General features: G+C 58.8%; 2 protein-coding genes across 4 annotated transcripts in view; one reads left to right on the top strand and one right to left on the bottom strand.

The window, feature by feature from the left end:
• Positions 1-151: 151 nt before the first annotated feature.
• On the bottom strand, positions 152-15,390 carry SZRD1 (SUZ RNA binding domain containing 1). Of its 3 annotated transcripts, none has more exons than XM_053962735.1 (4): positions 15,296-15,390; positions 4,651-4,700; positions 3,507-3,758; positions 152-2,152 (listed from the first exon to the last, which is right to left on the bottom strand). In XM_053962735.1, the coding sequence occupies exons 1-4, from the start codon at positions 15,344-15,346 to the stop codon at positions 2,050-2,052; spliced, it is 456 nt and encodes a 151-aa protein (XP_053818710.1). In that variant the 5' UTR covers positions 15,347-15,390; the 3' UTR covers positions 152-2,049. The 3 variants fall into 3 exon arrangements, with proteins under 3 accessions (XP_053818710.1, XP_053818709.1, XP_053818711.1); XM_053962734.1 differs by having other exon boundaries at positions 3,507-3,761; XM_053962736.1 differs by lacking the exon at positions 15,296-15,390 and adding an exon at positions 4,962-7,075 and having other exon boundaries at positions 3,507-3,761.
• Positions 15,391-18,286: 2,896 nt separating this feature from the next.
• FBXO42 (F-box protein 42) overlaps positions 18,287-19,726 on the top strand; it is a 45,515-nt gene continuing 44,075 nt past the window's right edge. Inside the window, exon 1 of the mRNA XM_053962878.1 lies at positions 18,287-18,397. The gene's annotated coding sequence lies outside the window, so the exon portion shown is untranslated. The remainder of the gene's footprint in view (positions 18,398-19,726) is intronic.

A 19,726-nucleotide genomic window follows, 5' to 3' on the forward strand; every position in this document is an offset into this window, starting at 1 on the left:
TCCTAAAAACGGGGTAAAATCCCCTGGTTTGGGGTAAAACTATGGGCAAAATCTCCCAGATTTTACCTTCCTGGCGGACTTTTACACACCTGCCACCACAAAGCCAACCCTGGCAGACACGGCGAGAAAAGGAGGGAGCCGTAAAGCCGTGAAAAGTTTAAAGACATTTATTTAAAATACAATTTATAAAACGTTTTCTTTCCGGCGCAGGTTTGTTTTTATTTTTTTTTTGGGGGGGGGGCAGAAACACGCGGTGCCGCGTCCATCCTCCCCCTCCTCGGGATGAAGGCGCTTCCCACAGGAACGCCGCCGAGCCCTGCCCGCGGGCGGGACGTGTCCTGGGCACCGTGTCCTGGGCACCGTGTCCTGGCGCCGGGATGCAGCAGGAGCAGCCGGAGAAGGAGATTTCAGTGCTGGAAAAGGGGATTTCGGTGCCGGAGGTGGAATTTCGGTGCTGGACACGGAGGAGGCAGCGATGCGGCGCCGACCGGCCGCTCCAGAAATCCGGTGGATTTGGGAGGTTTTTGGCTATTTGAGGCTATTTTTAGGAATAGTTAAGGAAAGGCGCAGTGACTACAGTTATTGCTGATGTCCTTCTCCCTCCTGCTCCCTCTCGGAGCTCATCCCGGCCCCCAGGCTGAGGGGGATGAGTGAGATCCTCCAAAAGTGCCCAGGATCCCAGGGGGAATCCCGGGGGAATCCCGGCCCACCCGGAACCAGCTGTGAGGAGCTCATTAAGGTTCCTGGGATCACTTGGATACACAGGTAGTTTCTATTTTCCCATTTCTGTGGGATTTCAGCCTCATTTCCACACAGGGCTTTTCGTTCACATCAAGATTGGCTCGTTCCCCCTTGAACCTACTGAAGGCAGCACCCGGATGCAGGAATCCATCGGGAACCACCCGGGCCTCCAGGTCCTGGCCCCTCCAGGAAGAGCGCTTAGTGTTCATCCAATCCCTTGATATCAAGTGATCCTCAGCTTCATCCAGGGGGAACATCTCCGTTCCTGGGGAGCAGCAGCCTCCCCGTCCTCTTCCCGGGAGCCCAAGCAGGACGATCCCTTCCCTGAAGCCTCGCTGCCTCCAGGGAGATGGGGGGATCATCCAGGCTTTCCCCAAGGCTGGTCTGGTTCCCAGTTCTGCCATTCTGGGAGAGCTCATACTGTCCCTGCGCCGCCAGGCCGGCCCCTCGGGATATCCCACTGCCCGACGTCACGGCCGCAGCAGCGCCGGAGCCTCTCCTCCTCCTCCTCACATCTCTGTAATTCTTCACCGCCCGGCCCTCCACGGCCGGACAGCAGGCATTTGCACGGGGTCACTCTGCATTCCCTTCTCCCCAAACACAAAAGAACCCAAAAAGGATGTATTTTAAGCTTCTCCTCAAAGCCAGCAGGGAATCGGAGCCAAGCTTTAACAGGAGCAAGATGTGAACTGGGTCTGACTCCGAGGTACCTGGGGGTATCCAGGAGTTCGCTTCCATGGCAGTGGAAATGGAGAAGGAAAAGCATGAGCTTGTCATCCCCAAGCCATCACATTCATGGAAATCCATTGGAATTCCTTTGTAACACTCAGCTACCTTTCTGGATTCAAACAAATGGCTCAAACCCTTCCCACGCACTCCGCCGATCCAAGATACAGAAAACAAAGAGAAAACCAAATAAAAGAACCTAAAATCCTTGGAAACAGAACTCGTTCTGGAAGTGATGAGGACAACATGCGCGGCTGGGGAGGCTTCCCATCTTTTTTTTTTTTTTTTCCTTAAATGCCAGGTTTCGAGTACAACAAACGTTATTGCTGGCGCTTGCTCCGACCCGAGTGGGACACGCACAACTCCCTGCGCCCGGCCGAGTCCGGCACGGCCCCTCGTGTCCCCCGGCCGCGGGGACAGCCCTGCCGGGACGGCCGCTCACAGTGGGTGGAGAGGGGAGGTCACAGTGCGTGGGGCTGAAGGTCACAGTGGGCAGAGCAAAAGGGTCACAGTGCAAATCACCCCGGGAGGTGCCCTGGCCCGGGTGCGTGTGTCCGTGCCGGCGGAACGGCGCCTCCGCCTCTATCTGCGCTGCTTGAAGCCCTGCGAGCCATCGGGGCCCAGCGGCTGCCGGATCACGTTGTTGGGCTGCCGGCTGTCCTCGGGCTGCGAGATCCGCGGCGGCCTGCGGGGACAGAGGGACACAGCTGAGCCTGGAGACAGAGGGACACAGCTGAGCCTGGGACAGAGGGACACTGCTGAGCCTGGGGACAGAGGGACACAGCTGAGCCTGTGGGGACAGAGGGACACAGCTGAGCCTGCGGGGACAGAGGGGCACAGCTGAGCCTGGGGACAGAGGGACACAGCTGAACCTGGGGACAGAGGGACACAGCTGAACCTGCGGGGACAGAGGGACACAGCTGAGCCTGGGGACAGAGGGACACAGCTGAGCCTGCGGGGACAGAGGGACACAGCTGAGCCTGGGGACAGAGGGACACAGCTGAGCCTGCGGGGACAGAGGGACACAGCTGAGCCTGGGGACAGAGGGACACAGCTGAGCCTGCGGGGACAGAGGGACACTGCTCAACCTGCGGGGCACAGCTGAGCCTGCGGGGACAGAGGGACACTGCTGAACCTGGGGACAGAGGGACACTGCTCAGCCTGCGGGGCACAGCTGAGCCTGGGGACAGAGGGACACAGCTGAGCCTGCAGGGACAGAGGGACACAGCTGAGCCTGCGGGGACAGAGGGACACTGCTGAACCTGGGGACAGAGGGACACAGCTGAGCCTGTGGGGACACTACTGGGACCTGCGGGGACACCAGGAGCAGGGCTGGGGCTGCAGGGGCACGGGAATGAGGGTGTGCAATTCCAAGTGCCTTGGGGAAACCCCTGCACCACGGGAATCTTGTCACGTGCTCTGAGGTCCCCAGCACAGGAAGGACATGGAACAAGTCAAAAGGAGCCTGCCAAGGGGATCAGAGGGATGGAACAGCTCTGCTGTGAGGAAAGGCTGAGGGAACTGGGAACTTGTTCAGCCTAGAACAGAAAACCTCTGGAGTGACCTAACTGTGGCCTTCCACTGCCTGAAGAGGCCAACAGGGAAGATGGAGGGACTCTGGAAAAGAGCCTGGGGGAACAGATTCCCATTGCCAGAGGGCAGGGATGGATTGGATACTGGGAAGGAATTCCTCCCTGGGAGGGTGGGGAGGCCCTGGCAGAGGTCTCCCAGAGCAGCTGTGGCTGCCCCTGGATCCCTGGAAGTGTTCCAAAGGCACATGGATGTGGCACCTGGGGACACGTTTAATGGGGAACACAGCAGTGCCAGTCAATGGCTGGACTCTGTGATCCTGGAGGGCTCTTCCAACCTCACAGGTTCCATGGTTTACGGCCTTACCAGGCACTTCCCTCGCTCCCACGCAGCTGAGGCTCTGCTAACAGAGCCCTCCTCTCTCTGTGCCAGCCCCGCTGCACTCCCCAAGGAGCCCACCCCCACCAGTGCCAGGCAGGAACTCCCCAGGCCCACGGGGCTGCTCTCACCTGTCCAGGATGGGCTTCTCCTGCTCCTCCTCGGGGCTGGCGCTGCCCAGGATGCGTTTCCTGGCCTCGGCGTACTCGGCCTCGCGCTGCGCCAGCGATTTGACGGGGAAGGTGGGGCGGCTGGCCGAGTGCGGGCTGCTGAGGACGCCGTTGGTCGTGGGCCGCTTGAGGATGCGGATCTGGGGCGGGGGCCCCGCGGGAAGGCTGTCGTCCTGGATCACGATCGGCACTTTGGGAGGAGATTTGGACTTTCTGCTGTTGGGAAGAAAAACATGGGGTTGGTGCTTGTTTTCCACGGGGGTTTGCCGCCCGGCGTGTGAATTCCTCGTGCTCGGATGGCCTTCCTGTGATTAAGAGCAGCCTGGAATAATTAAAGGCCTCGTTATAGTTGTAACTCTAAACTGGAGCAGTGGATTAGCTCGGGAAGAGATGGAAAATCAGTCCCTGCTGTGTGTGGCACCATCAAACTCCGCTGAAGGAAAGGAACAGACACTGGGTAAAGCTTTAGCATTTCTAGTTGAAGATATTGGTATAAACACCTTGATTTCATTCCCTGCATTCCCTCTCACCAGAACACCCAGCCTGTCACTGCCATTTCACTCCTCAGAGCCAGCCTCGGTCCCAGCTCACCATCTGAATGTTTTACAGTCCCTTTTCTGCATGGAACTCCCAGAGGATAAATCCCATGACTCTCTAATAATCAAAGGAGAAAAAAACCCCCAACAACAAAGGACTTGTCAGCAGCGATTAAAAACGTTTCTGGCAGGAGAAAATAACACAGCCCTGCCCAGGCCCAAAGGAAGCAGGAAAAGAAATTCTCCCTGATGCAAGACACAGCAAGTCAGTCCAGAGCCAGGAGCTGGGATTACCTGACTCACCCATTTCTTCCCCTCTTTCTCACACAGCTTCCCCCAAGCTGGAGCTTCATGCAGTCTGGAGGAGCCGGCTCTGAAATCAGAGCACTCTCAGCTTTCTGCTGCCCTCCCGCGGCTCCAAAGGGCCACCTAGTGGCACGGAGCCAGGGATTCCCCGATTCTCAACCCCAACCCGGCGCTCCCTGCTCAGTTTGAAGCTGTTTCCCCACTGTTCCCACTCCCTAGGCCTTCAGCTGTCCAACAGCACCTCAGGAAAATCAGGATTTTACCTTTCCTTCTGTGTGATCTTCAGCTTCTTTTCCAACCGTCTGTCTATTTCCTTGAAAAGAAGGAGAGAAAAGTAAAACCACTAAGTTTTTAATAAAATGAAGACCAGTGGAGGTTGGAGTTTGAGCCTCTCTGAGCACACATTTAATTTCACTCTTCTGAATACCAATCTATAAAGGGGGGAGGGAGTGTGTGATTCCATCTGAGGATGACTTGGGAATCAAGAGGCAGGGAAAAGCAAAGCCACCATGGAGAAACCACGAGAAAAGCAGAACCACCAGGAGTATTTTGCTGTAAGCAGCAGCACACCCACAGCAGGCCGTGGATCCAGCACGGGGCGCTCATCGCTCATTTTAACCACTTCAGCAGGCAAAAAACCACCTGTGAGGGTAAAACCCCACAGATTCCACAGCGATTCCACAGCAAGTATTCCTGGATCCAGGCAGGGAGCAGGCCAAACCTGCCGGGCAGAGGAGCAGCAGTGGCCACGGCCGGGGCGATCCCGGGGGAGCTGAGCCCCGAGCCAGGGGCAGGGCTGGCCGGCAGGGCCACATTCCTGCCAGGAGAAGGCCCTGCCCTGCCCCACACGCACCAGGGAGCCTCCCTGGGCTGCTCCCTGCCTTTCCACACGCTGCAGTCACCCATGGAGTCACCCATGGGCACCGAGACGTGTTGACAGGGCCGGGTGTGAGCGCGGCAGCCTCTGCCCGAGGCTGGCCTCCACCTCAGCTGAGCTGGCCACGTGTTGCAACTGGAGCAATGAGGCAGAGAAACGCGGCTGAGGAGGAGAAGGAAGCCAGCTTGCAACCCTCCTGCAGGTGACCTGCCCCAACCCCGCCAGTATTTTTAGATCCTCACGACAGCTCCCTTAAAAGAAGCTCCGAAACAGCTTTTTGTGTTTGATTTAATCATCAAGGAAGGGGAGAAAACACTACCTGAGAGTGTCCTAGTTTAGCCAGCTGATAACTGGCACTACAGAAGAAAATTCCAAACTTGTGGCAGGAGGCAGCTGCTGTACTTTGAGGCCTGGCTGCTTCCCCCTGCTGCCAGCAGGAACCACAGTGGGCACAGCTCGGGAGAGGAACGGGTCTGGACAGAAATTCCCTGCCCCTGTGAGCAGGGAAGGAGCACAAGTCACTACAAGATGCCAAACCACAGTGTTGGCTGTTGGTCATACAGGCCACGGCAGCCTCCACCTAGAGGGAATAAATCATTTCAGGAAGATAAAAGGTGGGTGGGAGGTTGAGTTTCCTACCCAACCCTGTCCTTGGAGGTAACAAAACCAGGCAGAGCTTCACAAGGCAGGTCTCAGGCAGAGCCTCCCGGGGAGGGCAAACACCTGCAGCTTCCTTCCTCTTCAAGGGGACTGGGAGGGAGGAAAATCCCATCCAGCACTGCTCAGGAGAGAGGGAAGTGTGTAAGAGCTGCCTCCTGCCCTCCGAGAGCAGGGGGTGGATATCCCTGAGGATATATATCCCTCAGGATATCCCTGAGGATGGAGATGCTGTGGAGCAGCTGGTGGCAAACAATCGAAGCCAAGTGAGGGGAAGGGGTTGGCTCTTCACTGAGCCAGCCCAGGTGACATTGTGGTTTGAAATCACATTTTCAGCCTCCAAGAGTTCACCCAGGCCCTCCTGGAATATCCCCTATTAAATACTTCAGCACAAGGGGAAGAGAGACAACATAAAAATAGGATGAAAAGGGGGCAAACACACTCAGGAGCTTCTGAAATCCTTTCACTCCGAGTAGAAACAGGGCTGCTGAGCCCCCAGGTGGCACCGTGGGCACGGAGGGGTCACAAGCCACAGAGCAGCCCAGGGAAGGCTCTGTTCTGCTGCCTCCTTCCTGGCAGGGGAGAGGTGACTGGCAAAGGTCACACTCCTGCACTGCTGGGGGCTCTGAGCTGAGCTCAGGGCTGTTCCTGCACTGCTGGGGGCTCTGAGCTGAGCTCAGGGCTGTTCCTGCACTGCTGCTGCCTCTGAGGTGAGCCCTGGGGCTGCAGCCATGGTCTGACTGCGAGATGCTGCAATTGCAGGGCGTCACCTCCACCTCAGCACCCCAGAACAGGTGATTCATGGCACTGTCACCGAGCCCCAGTGCTGCCAGACAGCCCCACACACTCCAACCACAACCTGCAGCCTCCCCTGCCTGAGAAAAATGAAGCTCTTTGATCAACACAAAAACTTATTCCAAGGAACGCTCCAAAACCATCCCACCTCCTTCACAGCCTGTTTTGCTTTTCCCACTCTGGGGCAGGTCATTTCAGCAAAATTCTGGTATCTGTCTCCAAGCCCCCAAAACTGCCAGTGGTCAGGGAGCAAACACGTGGTCCTGGACCATAAACCAGTGCTCCGTGCTTGGGGAGCTCCTCACCAGGGACCACACGGGGTCATGGAGGCTGCAAAAGACCTTGGATCACTGAGCCCACCTGTGCCTGATCCCACCCTGTCCCCAGCCCAGAGCACTGAGTGCCACACCCAGCCCTTCCTTGGACACCTCCAGGGATGGGCACTCCAAACCTCCCTGGGCAGCCCCTGCCAAGGCCTGAGCACCCTTTCCACGGGGAAATTCCTCCTGGTGTCCATCCTGAGCCTGCCCTGGCCCAGCCTGAGGCCATTCCCTCTGCTCCTGTCCCTGTTCCCTGGGAGCAGAGCCCGACCCCCCTGGCTGTTCCCTCCTGTCAGGAGTTGTGCAGAGCCAGAAAGGCCCCCCTGAGCCTCCTTTTCTCCAGGCTGAGCCTCTTTCCAGCTCCCTCAGTCCCTCCTGGGGCTCCATTCCCTTCCCAGCTCCATTCCCTGCCCTGGACACGCTCCAGCCCTTCCAGGTCCTTCTTGCCACGAGGGCCCAAGACTGGAGACAGGCCCTGCCCTGGGCCTGTGCCCACACCAGGCTGGCACAAGGAGCACAGCCAGGTGCAGCTAAAATATCCCCTAAATTCCAGCCTCAGCAGCTGATGGAAGCTCTGTGCTCTCTGCAGAACACGAGGCTTCCTCCACACGTAGGGATCTTGGCAGAATAACAGAAACCAACCATTCCACCAAATACACACGAACCCCTCCCACCCACCCCAGCCACTGTCAGTTGTGCAGGATCCACGGAATTCCTGGCGCTGCTGAGGGGATTCCAGCTGCCTCCAGACATCCACTGATCTTTTGGGTACAAAAGTCTCCCTTTGTGTTTAAATAGATGGCCAAAAGCAGCTCCCCACCTCACACACCTCTCGGTGTGTCAGAAATTGTGTTTTCTTCTAAACACAGGGACTGACTGTGCATTTTCCAGGAAGCTCAGTGTTCATTACTAGGATGTTTGGAATTATAGGAATGGAGTGTTTGAACACCACGTGCAGACACAGCCCCAGCCCTGAGCAGCCTCACAGCTCGTGACAGGGATCACTGCACCAATTTAAAAGCAGAATCACCTTGGCACCGCTCACTTTTAATTAAAATCAAATCCCTGCTGCTGCTCTGCACGGATCCATCCGTCTGCTGATGTCACTCCCTCTCCTTTGCTGTGTCACGCTGTCACCGTGTGGGTAAGGAGATAAAATTAGGAGCTGACTCGGAGGGCAAATGCCAGAGGCACTACAAGCACCACAGGCATGAGCTGCCTGCAGAGGCAGCTGGATGTGGCATCCGAGGACCTGGACAGGTCACTGTGGACAAACCCCAGGTGTCCATCACCTGAGGGGCTCTTCCAGCTCCCCCTTCCCACACAAACTTATCTGGATCACCAAAAACTAAGCCTGCTTCACGTCCCTGTGCAAAACCCCCTCCCCAAAGATTAGTAAGGAATCTCACCCACCTATTTTTAGGGCTATTATTTGTGGATGCTAAACAGGACCCAAACAAACAGCCTGAAGAAGATTCTGTTCTCTGACATTTAGGCTGCATTTGTGGACAAGGACGTCATGGAAACTGAGCTCCAGGCCCACCACAGCCACCCCTCCTACCCCTACCCCTGAGGAAAACAGCCAAGAGGATCCATAACCCCCCTTGGAATGCAGACACGGACCCCAGGACACGAAGTTGCTGCTCAGATCCTACATTCCCGTGGCTTGGCATCCCAAAGAGCCACCCCAGCCATTAAGCTGACACCTTGGGGGTGCTCCTGGTGAGCTGGAGACCCTCAGCACCCCAGGAACGTGTCCTTCAGGAAGGGACTGCCCTGCAGAACCTCCATGGGATGGAGGCACATTCCCAGGCAAAACCAGAATACTGGGAAGCACAGGGGCCCGAGCCAGCCACGCTGTTGGCCAGAGAACCTTGTGGGAATAAGTGCAGCACACCGGGCACGTACAGAGCCCTGTCCCCCATCCCTGCCTGCAGGGACTCTCCAAACAATGAACACCAGCAGCTCCCAGCCCAGCTGATCCGGGCAAGGAATAACAGGATGGCTGGCTTGGATCCCAAGGTGAGTGACCATGACTGAAGGTGTGAGGAAGGCAGAGACTTTGTGTGGATCACTTACACTGGTGGCTATTTCCCCCTCTTCCTCCAAAATTCCTCTGCAAAAATCCAGGGGAGATCCCTACTGGAGCACAGGGCAGCAGTCCCAGTGCTCTCCTGGATCTCTGGTAACATTCCAAAGCCCTGGAAAACCATTAACCACATTCTCTGATCCCAGCACAACCTTCTACCCTTTCTCACCCCAATAACGTGGAATGTCAAACCCCGGAACGAGCAAATTTTGGCTGGAGCTGGATCCTCCCAAAACCACGGCCTTGTCTGCTCCTTACAGCACCACTGGATGCTCTGCAAATTCCAGACAGAGACAAACTCCAAAGCCTGCCTGATGTTCTCTTCTTTAGGAAATAAAAACAAGTTTTAAGATCTGAGGTCACCAGAGCTGTTGATGGGGACCTGAACCTGGAACTGCTTCCCCAAAACACCCTCAGGAAAGAGCAGATGTGGGCAGTCCCTGACCTCCTTGTTATCCACCTATTTCTCTCCTCCAAAGAGAAATTAATCTATTAATTACTGCAACATTGCAATTCCTGAGGCTACTGGGGATCAGCCTGCTGCATTAATTAGTCCTCTCAGTCGCTCTGCCACACTCAGGCCTGGCAGAGGCAGGCCAGGACAGATCCTGCTCCTTGGCACCAGGCATTGAGGAACAGGACATGGAGTATTTTTGGGAACAAGCCTGGTGGCGCCACAGGACATTCCCAGCATGGATGTTTAGGGGTGAGGGAAGCACTCAAGGGGGCAGCAGCTCCTTCTCCCTTGCTGCAGTATCCCCAAACCAACCCTCACTTCCCACTGTTCATTCCCAAACTCCAAACACCCCATTTCTAAACAAAAACCTTCCCTCTGCCCAAGCAACACCAAGCAGCAGAAACAGAAACTTCCATTCCAAGTTTGAATACTTTTTTTGACCCATTACAACACCTAAAACAAACTTTAGGTTAAAGTTTGGCCAAAATCTTTTTGGTGTGGGAAGTCCAAATCCATCCTGGGCTCATGGCAGCACAATGGCAGCAGGAGAGGGGGGGGGGATTGTGCCCCTCTGCCCCCTCAGGTGAGCCCCCACCTGCAGAGCAGCCCCAGCCCTGGGCCCAGCACAGGGAGGAGCTGGAGCCAGGCCAGAGGAGGCTCCAGGGGGATCAGAGGATGGAGCAGCTCTGCTGGGAGGAAAGGCTGGGAGAGCTGGGAATGTTCACCTGGAGAGGAGAAGGCTCCAGGGAGAGCTCAGAGCCCTTCCAGGGCCTGAAGGGGCTCCAGGAGAGCTGGAGAGGGACTGGGGACAAGGCATGGAGGGACAGGACACAGGGAATGGCTTCCACTGCCAGAGGGTAGGTATGGATGGGATATTGGGAAGGAATTCCTGGCTGTGAGGTGGGCAGGCCCTGGCACAGGGTGCCCAGAGCAGCTGTGGCTGCCCCTGGTTTCCTGGCAGTGTCCAAGTCCAGGCTGGATGGGGCTTGGAGCAGCCTGGGACAGTGGAAGGTGTCCCTGCCATGGCAGGGCGTGGAGTGGGATGAGCTTTAAGGTCCCTCCAATCCCAATCATTCTGGAATTCCATGTCCTTCTCAGCCCTGACACCAAAACCCAGTTTTCCTCATGGACACAGCTCCTGCACACCCCAGCCTCATTAGTGTGGCCTCTGACCACAGCAGTCATTAGCAGAGGGAGGTCACAGTGTCACACTCCAAAATGTTTCCCTTCTGACTCTGCTGGACTTCAACCCCATTCAGCACCTCCAGGTGACAAAAGGGGACACGTTCAGATCCAGTGACCCGGAGCCTTTGCTGGCAGGTGACACCCAGGCCACCCTCATGGGCTCATGTGGGTGACACCCAGGAGACATTCAGCCACCTCAGGCACTGTGACACAAGCAGGGGATGGCCCCCAGGCCAGGCCAAGGTCCATCCCCAGCCTTTGGCTGCTCCGTCCTCCCGGCGTGGCCGATGGCCGCACACGGGGCAGGTTTTCCCCTCCTGGGGACACTGCTGAGGCACGGCTGGATCGCTGGGGGCACAGGGGAGGCTGCAGGCAGCAGCTGGGAGCTCAGACTGCAAACTCCAGGGGGAGAAGGACACGCAAGGAGGTTCATTCCATGGGGTTTTAACCTGTTTTGGATTGCCAGAGTAGAGTTTGACCTGCAGGGAACCAGGGAATGTCCTGAGCTGGAAGAGACCCACAAGGATCAGAGTCCAACCTCTGGCCCTGCACAGACACCCAACAATCCCAGCCTGTCCAAAGGCCCCTGGAGCTCTGGCAGCCTCAGGGCTGGGACCATTCCCTGAGGAGCCTGGGCAGTGCCCAGCACCCTCTGGGGAAGAACCTTTCCTGATCTCCAGCCCAAACCCCTGGCCCAGCTCCAGCCCTTCCCTGGGTCCTGTCCCTGCTCACAGGCAGAGATCAGAGCTGTCTTGCCCCTCGGGATGAAGCTGAAAGAGATTCTGACCTGAAATCAGTTATTAAGAGTCTGACACACTCAAATCTTAGTTGGCAAAGGAATAACCAAAGAATCCACCTGCCAAGCACCAATTCCAAGCTGAGGATCACCCACGACCATGGACACACTCCAGTTTTGGAGCCCAGCTTCCCACCTAACATTTAATTATTGGTTTAGCCAGGTAAGCAGGCCTGAGTGTCACCAACTGACCTCTGATTTGTGTTTGCCAGCTGGGCCACACAACAACACAGAAAAACAAACCAGGAATTAAGGCTCATTAGTGTTTTCTGACCCACACTGGCCTTTGAAGGCCTTTCCACCCTTACTCCTAACTCAGCCAACTCACACGTTACTCATGCCCTGGTTTTCCATCTGTAACTCCCATTCCACAGACATTCCAGGGCTCTAATTAGACACCAGGGAGGTGACAGGGACCCTGAGGCCCCACAGAGCTCTGCTGCACCCTGTGCCCCCTGTGACAGGGAACACTGCCAGAGCAGAGGGCACTGCCTGCCCTGGTCATGCAGGGGTGGCACATTCCCAAGGAGCTGCTCTGTTTCTGGGGCAATTCTGATGGCACAAGAGCAAGAGACAAACGGAGGCCACGTTAAACACCCAAACAATCACCTGAGGATTGGTTTTACAGCTCCCTGAGTGACTAAACCGAGCTGTGTGGGGTTTCTGGGGGTTTTCTTCAACCTAATGAGGTTTCCTGGTGCCTGATTTGGGAGAGCTGCAACAGAGAAATGAGGTGAATTTTAACTAGGAGGCCAGGGGATCTCTGCTCAGCCCAGAGATGTCTCTTGCTGTCAAACCTTCTTTAAGGCCTTGAGCAAAAGTTCTCAGCCTCACCAAAAACTACAAACAAAAACGCCCAGAACTAAAAATCTGATGTATTTGCTTTCCCAAGGAACACCGTGTGGGTGGAATATTAAAAAAATACATGCTAGGACACAGATAACGTATCCCATAAAACCCAAAATCCTACTACATCTCTACTGTTCCCTCATGTGCTGAAGGGTCTAAAAAATAAAATAACTCAGGTTCTCAGCAGTGTGAAGTATCAGCATCACAGAATAACAGATGCTTTGGGCTGGAAGGGACCTTAAAGCTCATCCAGTGGCATCCCTCCAGGGGCAGGGACACCTTCCACTGTCCCAGGCTGCTCCAAGCCCTGTCCAGCCTGGCCCTGGGCACTGCCAGGGATCCAGGGGCAGCCACAGCTGCTCTGGGCACCCTGTGCCAGGGCCTGCCCACCATCCCAGGGAACAATTCCTAATTCCCAATATCCACCCATCCCTGCCCGTTCCCTGTGTCCTGGCACTGTCAGAACTGGGGGTGTTTGGAGCTGTTCCTTGGTGTCTCTGTTCTACTGCAGCCTCCTCCTGAGCCCCAGCCAGGACTGCCAAGCCCTGTGCTGTATGCTGGGATCCACCTTGTGCTGCCTTGGATGGAAGAAAACCACAGAACCAGGGAATGTCCTGAGCTGGAAGAGGGACCCACAAGGATCAGAGTCCAACCCCTGGCCCTGCACAGACACCCAACAATCCCAGCCTGTCCAAAGGGCCCTGGAGCTCTGGCAGCCTCGGGGCTGGGACCATTCCCTGGGGAGCCTGGGCAGTGCCAGCACCCTCTGGGGAAGAACCTTTCCTGATCTCCAGCCCAAACCCCCTGGCCCAGCTCCAGCCCTTCCCTGGGTCCTGTCCCTGCTCACAGGCAGAGATCAGAGCTGTGCCTCGGGAGGAGCTGCAGTTGTTGCTGGTGCTCCAGCAGAGCCCCCTCCTGCCTCCGCTGCTCTGTCCCCACCTGCTGCCTCCTCTGGCTGTGACTTTGGGACACCTGAACGTCCCCAGCTGCACCAGCATCCATCAGGACCACAAGAACCACGGGACAAGGGGCGGCTGGGCTCTCCTGTGCTCGCTTCCTGTGGGTACCATCAGCAGCTCCAGGGCTCCTTCCTGCCAGGCACGGAGTGAAATCCCCTTCCTGCCCCCCAGGGATGGCCCAGGGCAGCTCCTGCCCCTCTCCCAGCTGCACAGGCAGCTCACTTCCCACACCCCTCCAACTGCTCCACAGGCATGCAGAGCCCAACAACTGCAACAGCAGCTGCTCCTCCTGCTAGGCCTACAGGAGCAGCTGAGGGAGCAGAAAAGGGGCTCAGCCTGGAGCAAAGGAGGCTCAGGGGGGACCTTGTGGCTCTGCACAGCTCCTGACAGGAGGGGACAGCGGGGGGGTCGGGCTCTGCTCCAGGGAACAGGGACAGGAGCAGAGGGAACTGCCTCAGGCTGGGCCAGGGCAGGCTCAGGGTGGACACCAGCAGGAATTTCCCCATGGAAAGGGTGCTCAGGCCTTGGCAGGGGCTGCCCAGGGAGGTTTGGAGTGCCCATCCCTGGAGGTGTCCAAGGAAGGGCTGGGTGTGGCACTCAGTGCTCTGGGCTGGGGACAAGGTGGGGACTGGGCCCAGGGAGGACCCAATGATCCTGGAGGGCCTTTCCAACCTCAAGGATTGTGTGATTCCCCAGGGAATCTCCCTGCTCATCAGCACAAGCACCACTGAGGTTATGAGCACGAATTCCCAGCAGTTTGGACTGGCAAAGGGTGTGAGAAAGGACAAGTGACAGGGATTTCTCCTTCTAAGGAAAAGCACCTGGGAGGTACCAGCAGGAAGGACAAACTGGGAGGACGCTCCATGGCAGGATTGGAGCATCAGGACCGTTTTAAACCATTACTCAAAGCCACAGTCATGGGCTCCCGAGGCTCCAGCCGTGTCCCTTCATGGAGCGCTGGAATTAACTCCGAGCCGGGCACGAGGCTCCCGCTGGGCGCAGCCCCCGGCCTTGGCAGGAGGGGCGGGCGAGCGGCTGCGCTGCCAGCCTGGCACTGGCCCTCTCGGGCGTTCTGTTACAGGCTCTATTTTGCTCCCCTGGCTCTGGCCAGGTGTAACCCAATCCCTTGCCCACAGTCCCGTTCAGGCTCCTCGCCGAGGCCCTGTCCGGAGGTCCGTGTGCCTCTGATCCCCAGGGCCTCGCTGAAAGCAGAGTTTGCCTGCCGGAGTTTCCCCTCGCTGCGAGCAGCCCGCAGAGCACCCGCCCACACTCCGCCTGTATCTGCAAGCACAGCACTCACAAACGCTCGGGGTCCCCGAGCGTGACAGACACGATGCCAACCGAGCTGCGGAGCGCTGCTGAAGCGGGGCCGGGCCCCAGGGGCCGGGCCGGGACTCCCCGCGTTGTGCCCGAGTGACGGAGCACGTTCCGACCGGGGGAAAGGCCTTCGGGTGTGCGCCCGCAGCCCCCGCGCTGTGCCCAGAGCCCCGCCAGGGTCACCGCCACGCTGGGCACGCACATCTTGGCTCCGCTCGCCCCTCCTGCTCCACCCCCCCGGCAAGCGGAGCTCTGTGCGGGGCTGGGCCGCGACCCCGCTGAGCCCCCGCGGCCGCAGCCCCGCCGGGCCGAGGGGGGTTTGGACACCGAGGAGCACATGGGGGGGGAGCGGAGGACGGGCAGGGAGCTGCTCCGAGGACGGACCTGAAGCGGGACTGCAGAACCGGCGAGCAGCGGGGCTGAGGGCGACCCGCAGCCCCCCGCACCGAGCGAGGCCGCGGTCCCTTTAAGAGGCCTAGCAGCGCCGCGGGGCCGCCGCGCCGCCGGACGCGTCCCGCCGCCTCCTCAAGCAGCGCCGCGCCGCGCCGCCCGCCCGCACCCCCCGGCGCCCCGGGCCCGCCGCGCCGCCCCGCGCCGCCGCCCTCACCCCGCTGTCGGCCGCCTCCTCCCAGCTCTCCGCGACCTCCTCATCTTCCATTTTAATTCCCGTCCGCCGCCGGGCCCCGCGCCCCGCGCATGCGCGCGCCGCCCGCCGGCCCGCGCCCGGCAACGCACGCGCAGCGCGCGGAAAGGGCGGGAAGCGGCGGCGGGGCGCGGCGCCACAGCGCCCCCTGGCGGCCGGGAGGACCGGGCTCAGGGCGGCTGGTGAAGACATTTTCTTTAATTTTTGTTTTCCTTAAATTTCGAGGTGTTTTCCCTTCGTTTGGGCGTGCTTTCCCTTTGAGATATTTTCCGTTAATTTTGTGTGTGTTTTCCCACAATTTTGAGGAGTTTTCCTTTAATTTTTAGGTGTTTTTCCTGATTTTGGTGTGCTTTCTCTTAATTTGGGGCCCTTTTTTTTGTTTGTTTTTCTATAGTTTTGGTTTCCCTTAATTTTTGGGTCTCTCCTCTTAGTTTTAGGGCGTTTTCTCTTAATTTTGAGGCGTTTTCCCCTAATTTGGGTTATTGGACAAATCTCTCCCCAAGTTTAGGCTATTTCAGCCACCAATCCAGCCTCTGGTCCCTCCTGCAGACATCCAGGTGTCCGTGTGTCCTTCCATCCAATTTGTGCCTCTTCATTTAAGCCCAAAGCTGCTCTTATGGAGCGCAAGGGTCAGCTCCAGCCTTCAGAAACATCCAAAATTCCCCAAGTCCCCATCATTTCTTAAACCTTCTCATCTCTATCCAAGATATTCACCACTCCAATGCTGTCCTTGAGCTCCGAGCCACACAAAGGTTTTTGGGGTGGGATTTGCTTTTCCTTTTCCTCGCTCAAAAATTAACTGCCCCTTCAGCATCCTAAAAACCCCACGATTTTTGTGTGAGAACCTGCCCTTAAATCCGGAGCTTTTCCCCAGATTCCCGCCCAAGAGCCAGAGTTTGCCGGCAGATGGCGACTGGACTCCTAAAATATCCCAATAATCCTCCAGCTAAAACAAATCCTGATCCCTGTGCTCTGCCCCGACCCTGAGTCTCCCGCTCCTCTGCCAAGCCCAAAATTTGGGCAGGGAACCTCCGGACACCCCGCAGGTGGATTTTGGGGGGGCTGTTTATCCAAGGTGGAACTGCTGGAGGGTGTTTGGGGTTCTGCAGTGCTCCACGGGCATTAAATCCTTGGATTTGAGCTCCTTTGGCAGCTCAGCGGGGCGGCACTCGGCGTTTCCCTCCTTGGGAATGCTGCCCACCAGGAGAAGCTGCAGCAGCCTGGGGCTGCTCCTGCCCATCCTCTGGGGCTTTCCCAGAAGCAGCAGGAACTGAGTTTTCCAGCAGCCAGAGCCTGGCGTGGTTGGCTCGATCCCTTCCAGTGTTCCAGCAGCGCTCCCTGGGACGTTTCCTTCCATCCTGCTGTAAAAAATCCCCTTCCCAGCCATGTCTGGCCCCGAGCAGCGCAAAAAAACAAGCGGGATCCGTTGGGAATGAGGCATTGATGGCTGTGTCACACCCCAAGGGGGCTCACCTGGTGGGGGACAAACCCCACATGTGTGCCCGGGTTATCCCATCCCTGCACAGAGCTCCAGGGACATCCCTCGGCTCCTCCCGGGTTATCCCAGCCCTGCACAGAGCTCCAGGGACATCCCACAACTCCTCCCGGGTTATCCCAGCCCTGCACAGAGCTCCAGGGACATCCCTCGGCTCCTCCCGGGTTATCCCAGCCCTGCACAGAGCACCTGGGACATCCCCGGCTCCTCCCGGGTTATCCCAGCCCTGCACAGAGCACCTGGGACATCCCACAACTCCTCCCGGGTTATCCCAGCCCTCTGCAGAGCCCCTGGGACATCCCTCGGCTCCTCCGGGTTATCCCAGCCCTGCACAGAACACCTGGGACATCCCTCGGCTCCTCCCGGGTTATCCCAGCCCTGCACAGAGCACCTGGGACATCCCACAACTCCTCCCGGGTTATCCCAGCCCTGCACAGAGCTCCAGGGACATCCCACGGCTCCTCCCGGGTTATCCCATCCCTGCACAGAGCTCCAGGGACATCCCTCGGCTCCTCCCGGGTTATCCCATCCCTGCACAGAGCTCCAGGGACATCCCTCGGCTCCTCCCGGGTTATCCCAGCCCTGCACAGAGCTCCAGGGACATCCCTCGGCTCCTCCCGGGTTATCCCATCCCTGCACAGAGCTCCAGGGACATCCCTCGGCTCCTCCCGGGTTATCCCAGCCCTGCACAGAGCTCCAGGGACATCCCTCGGCTCCTCGCCGTGGATCCGGCTCCCCACGCGGCTCCTGGAGCACGCCCAGGGCAGGGCGCGGGGCCGGGATGCCGAGCAGGCTCCGCCATGCGGGATGCGGCTCTGTGGGACAGACAGGGTGGCACTGATCACCTTTTCCCTGGAGAATAATGTCCCCACACAACCCGCCAGCGGGATGTGATGCCAAAACACAGCCCCGCACAGGGCTGTGCCCCCAGGGAGTGGGCTCCATTCCCTCCCTTCCTCACCTCCGTGGGAAGAGGGGCGCCACAGCCCGGCGGGCACAGGTCACCTCCCGCCTCCCTGCTGAGCCCTCAGACGCTCCACGTCTCTGAGGGGTAGGCAGGGACATGGCGGGGCTGCAGCAGGCGCTGAGGAGCACCCCTGGGCAGAGCGGGTCCCCGTGGCCCAGCTGCGCCTCCGGGGCTGTGGGTGAGGGTGGGACACCGGGAGGGAGCGCGACAAGGAACGGGACCCGCCCTGGCACCTCCGCCTCAGCGCCGACCTCCCCAACATGGCGGCCTCGCCCGCCCGCCTCGTCCAACATGGCGCTAGGACCGTCCCAACATGGCGGCGGGCCCATCCAAACATGGCGGCCCCCGCGCTGCGCCGCGAAGAGAAGCCTTGACCTTCCCATCATGGCGCCACCATAACACCACCCCATGCCCGCCCCATCGTCACGTGGTGCAGGGGGCGGTGCCGCGCCTGCGCAGTGCGCGGCCGGCGCGGCCGGGGCAGCGGCGGGAGGGCGGGGAGGGAAGATGGCGGCGCCGGTCGGAGCCGTCACCGGGGCGACGCAGCGGCCCCGCCGCCCGCAGCCCTGAGGGCCCGGCCCGGCCCGGCCCGGCCCGGCGGCAGGTGAGAGCGGCCCCGCGGTGCGCCTTCCCGGGCGAGGCCCTTCCCCGGGGAGCGGGGCGGCGGGACGGGCCCCTCGGGGCGGGACAGGCCTGGTGTGGAGGGGACCACATTTGAGGGTGGAGGGTGGGGAGAGCCCCTGTGCCAGCCCCTGTGCCAGTCCCTCACAGCGTTTTGGGGGTCGCTGCGGAGGGCAGAGCCCACGGGGGGCTGTAGCCCCTTCTGGGAGGGGGAAGCCCCTTCCCAGCTCCGGGTTGCGAGGGGAAGGCGGCCCCGGGGCTCCCTCAGGGCGGGGAGAAAGCAAAGCCTGCCCCCTGAAAGCCGGGTTGCCCTCTAAAAAAAGCCGTATTTCCCCGCTGAAAGCCGTGTTTCCTTCCCAAAAAGCCAAGCTTCCCCGCCGAAAGCAATGCTTCTTCCCCAATATGCTGTGCTTTCTCCCTAAAATACATGTTTCCTCCCCAAAAAAAGACATTTCCCCAAAAACCTCGTGTTCCCCAGAAAAGCCGTATGTTTTCCCTAAAAGCCATGATTCCCCAGAAAATCTCGTGTTTCCCCAAAAGAGCCACGTTTCTCTCCTAAGACCTCTATTTTCCTCCCTTTAAGCCATGTTTTCCCTCAAATGCCATGTTTCCCCTCTAAAAGCCAGGTTTGCCCCCCAAACTCCATCCTTCCCCCAAAAAAGCCATATCCGTCCCCCGCCAAAAAAAAAAAAAAAAAAAAGAAAAGCTCCATTTTCCCCCTAAAAGCCCGTTACCCCAAAATTCAGTGCTGGCATGGGGCAGTGCCAAGGCGCAGGCTGGCAGTGCCGGCGGTGGAGGGAAATGGTTTTTTTGGGGGGGAAAACACGGCTTTTAGGGGAGAGCATGGCTCTTCGGGGAGGAAACGGCTTGGAGAGGGGGGAATATGGCTTTTTGGGGGGAAAATACGGCTTTTGGGGGGGGTTAGCGCCTCTTGGGGGGCAGACGTGGGTGGGGGGTGCCCCCCAAACCTCGGCTCGCGTTGGTTCGTGTGAAAACAAAGGTGAGGCTCGGTCCCCGCTCGCTCTCGGCGTGAAGCCGCCTCTCCCCTCGCTCCGCGGGCCGGTTGTGTGTCCGTGCCCCGGTTCCGGGACGGGATCGCGGTGTGGGAGCAGCCGAGGTGCCCAGCCCGGCACCCCCGGCGGCTTTGGGGTGTCGCTCCCCGTTGTCTGCGCTGCCGGTGTCCGCTCGGGGCTTTGGGATTGATTTGGGGTGGTGTTCTTGTCACGGCGGGGCTGGGCTGGGCTGAGCAGCGCTGCAGGGCTCGGCAGGAGCGTTGCATTATCTCATCCTCCCCAGCCTCTCGGCTTTTCCA

This window comes from Vidua chalybeata, chromosome 22, assembly GCF_026979565.1.
Source record: "Vidua chalybeata isolate OUT-0048 chromosome 22, bVidCha1 merged haplotype, whole genome shotgun sequence".
Taxonomy (NCBI): domain Eukaryota; kingdom Metazoa; phylum Chordata; class Aves; order Passeriformes; family Viduidae; genus Vidua; species Vidua chalybeata.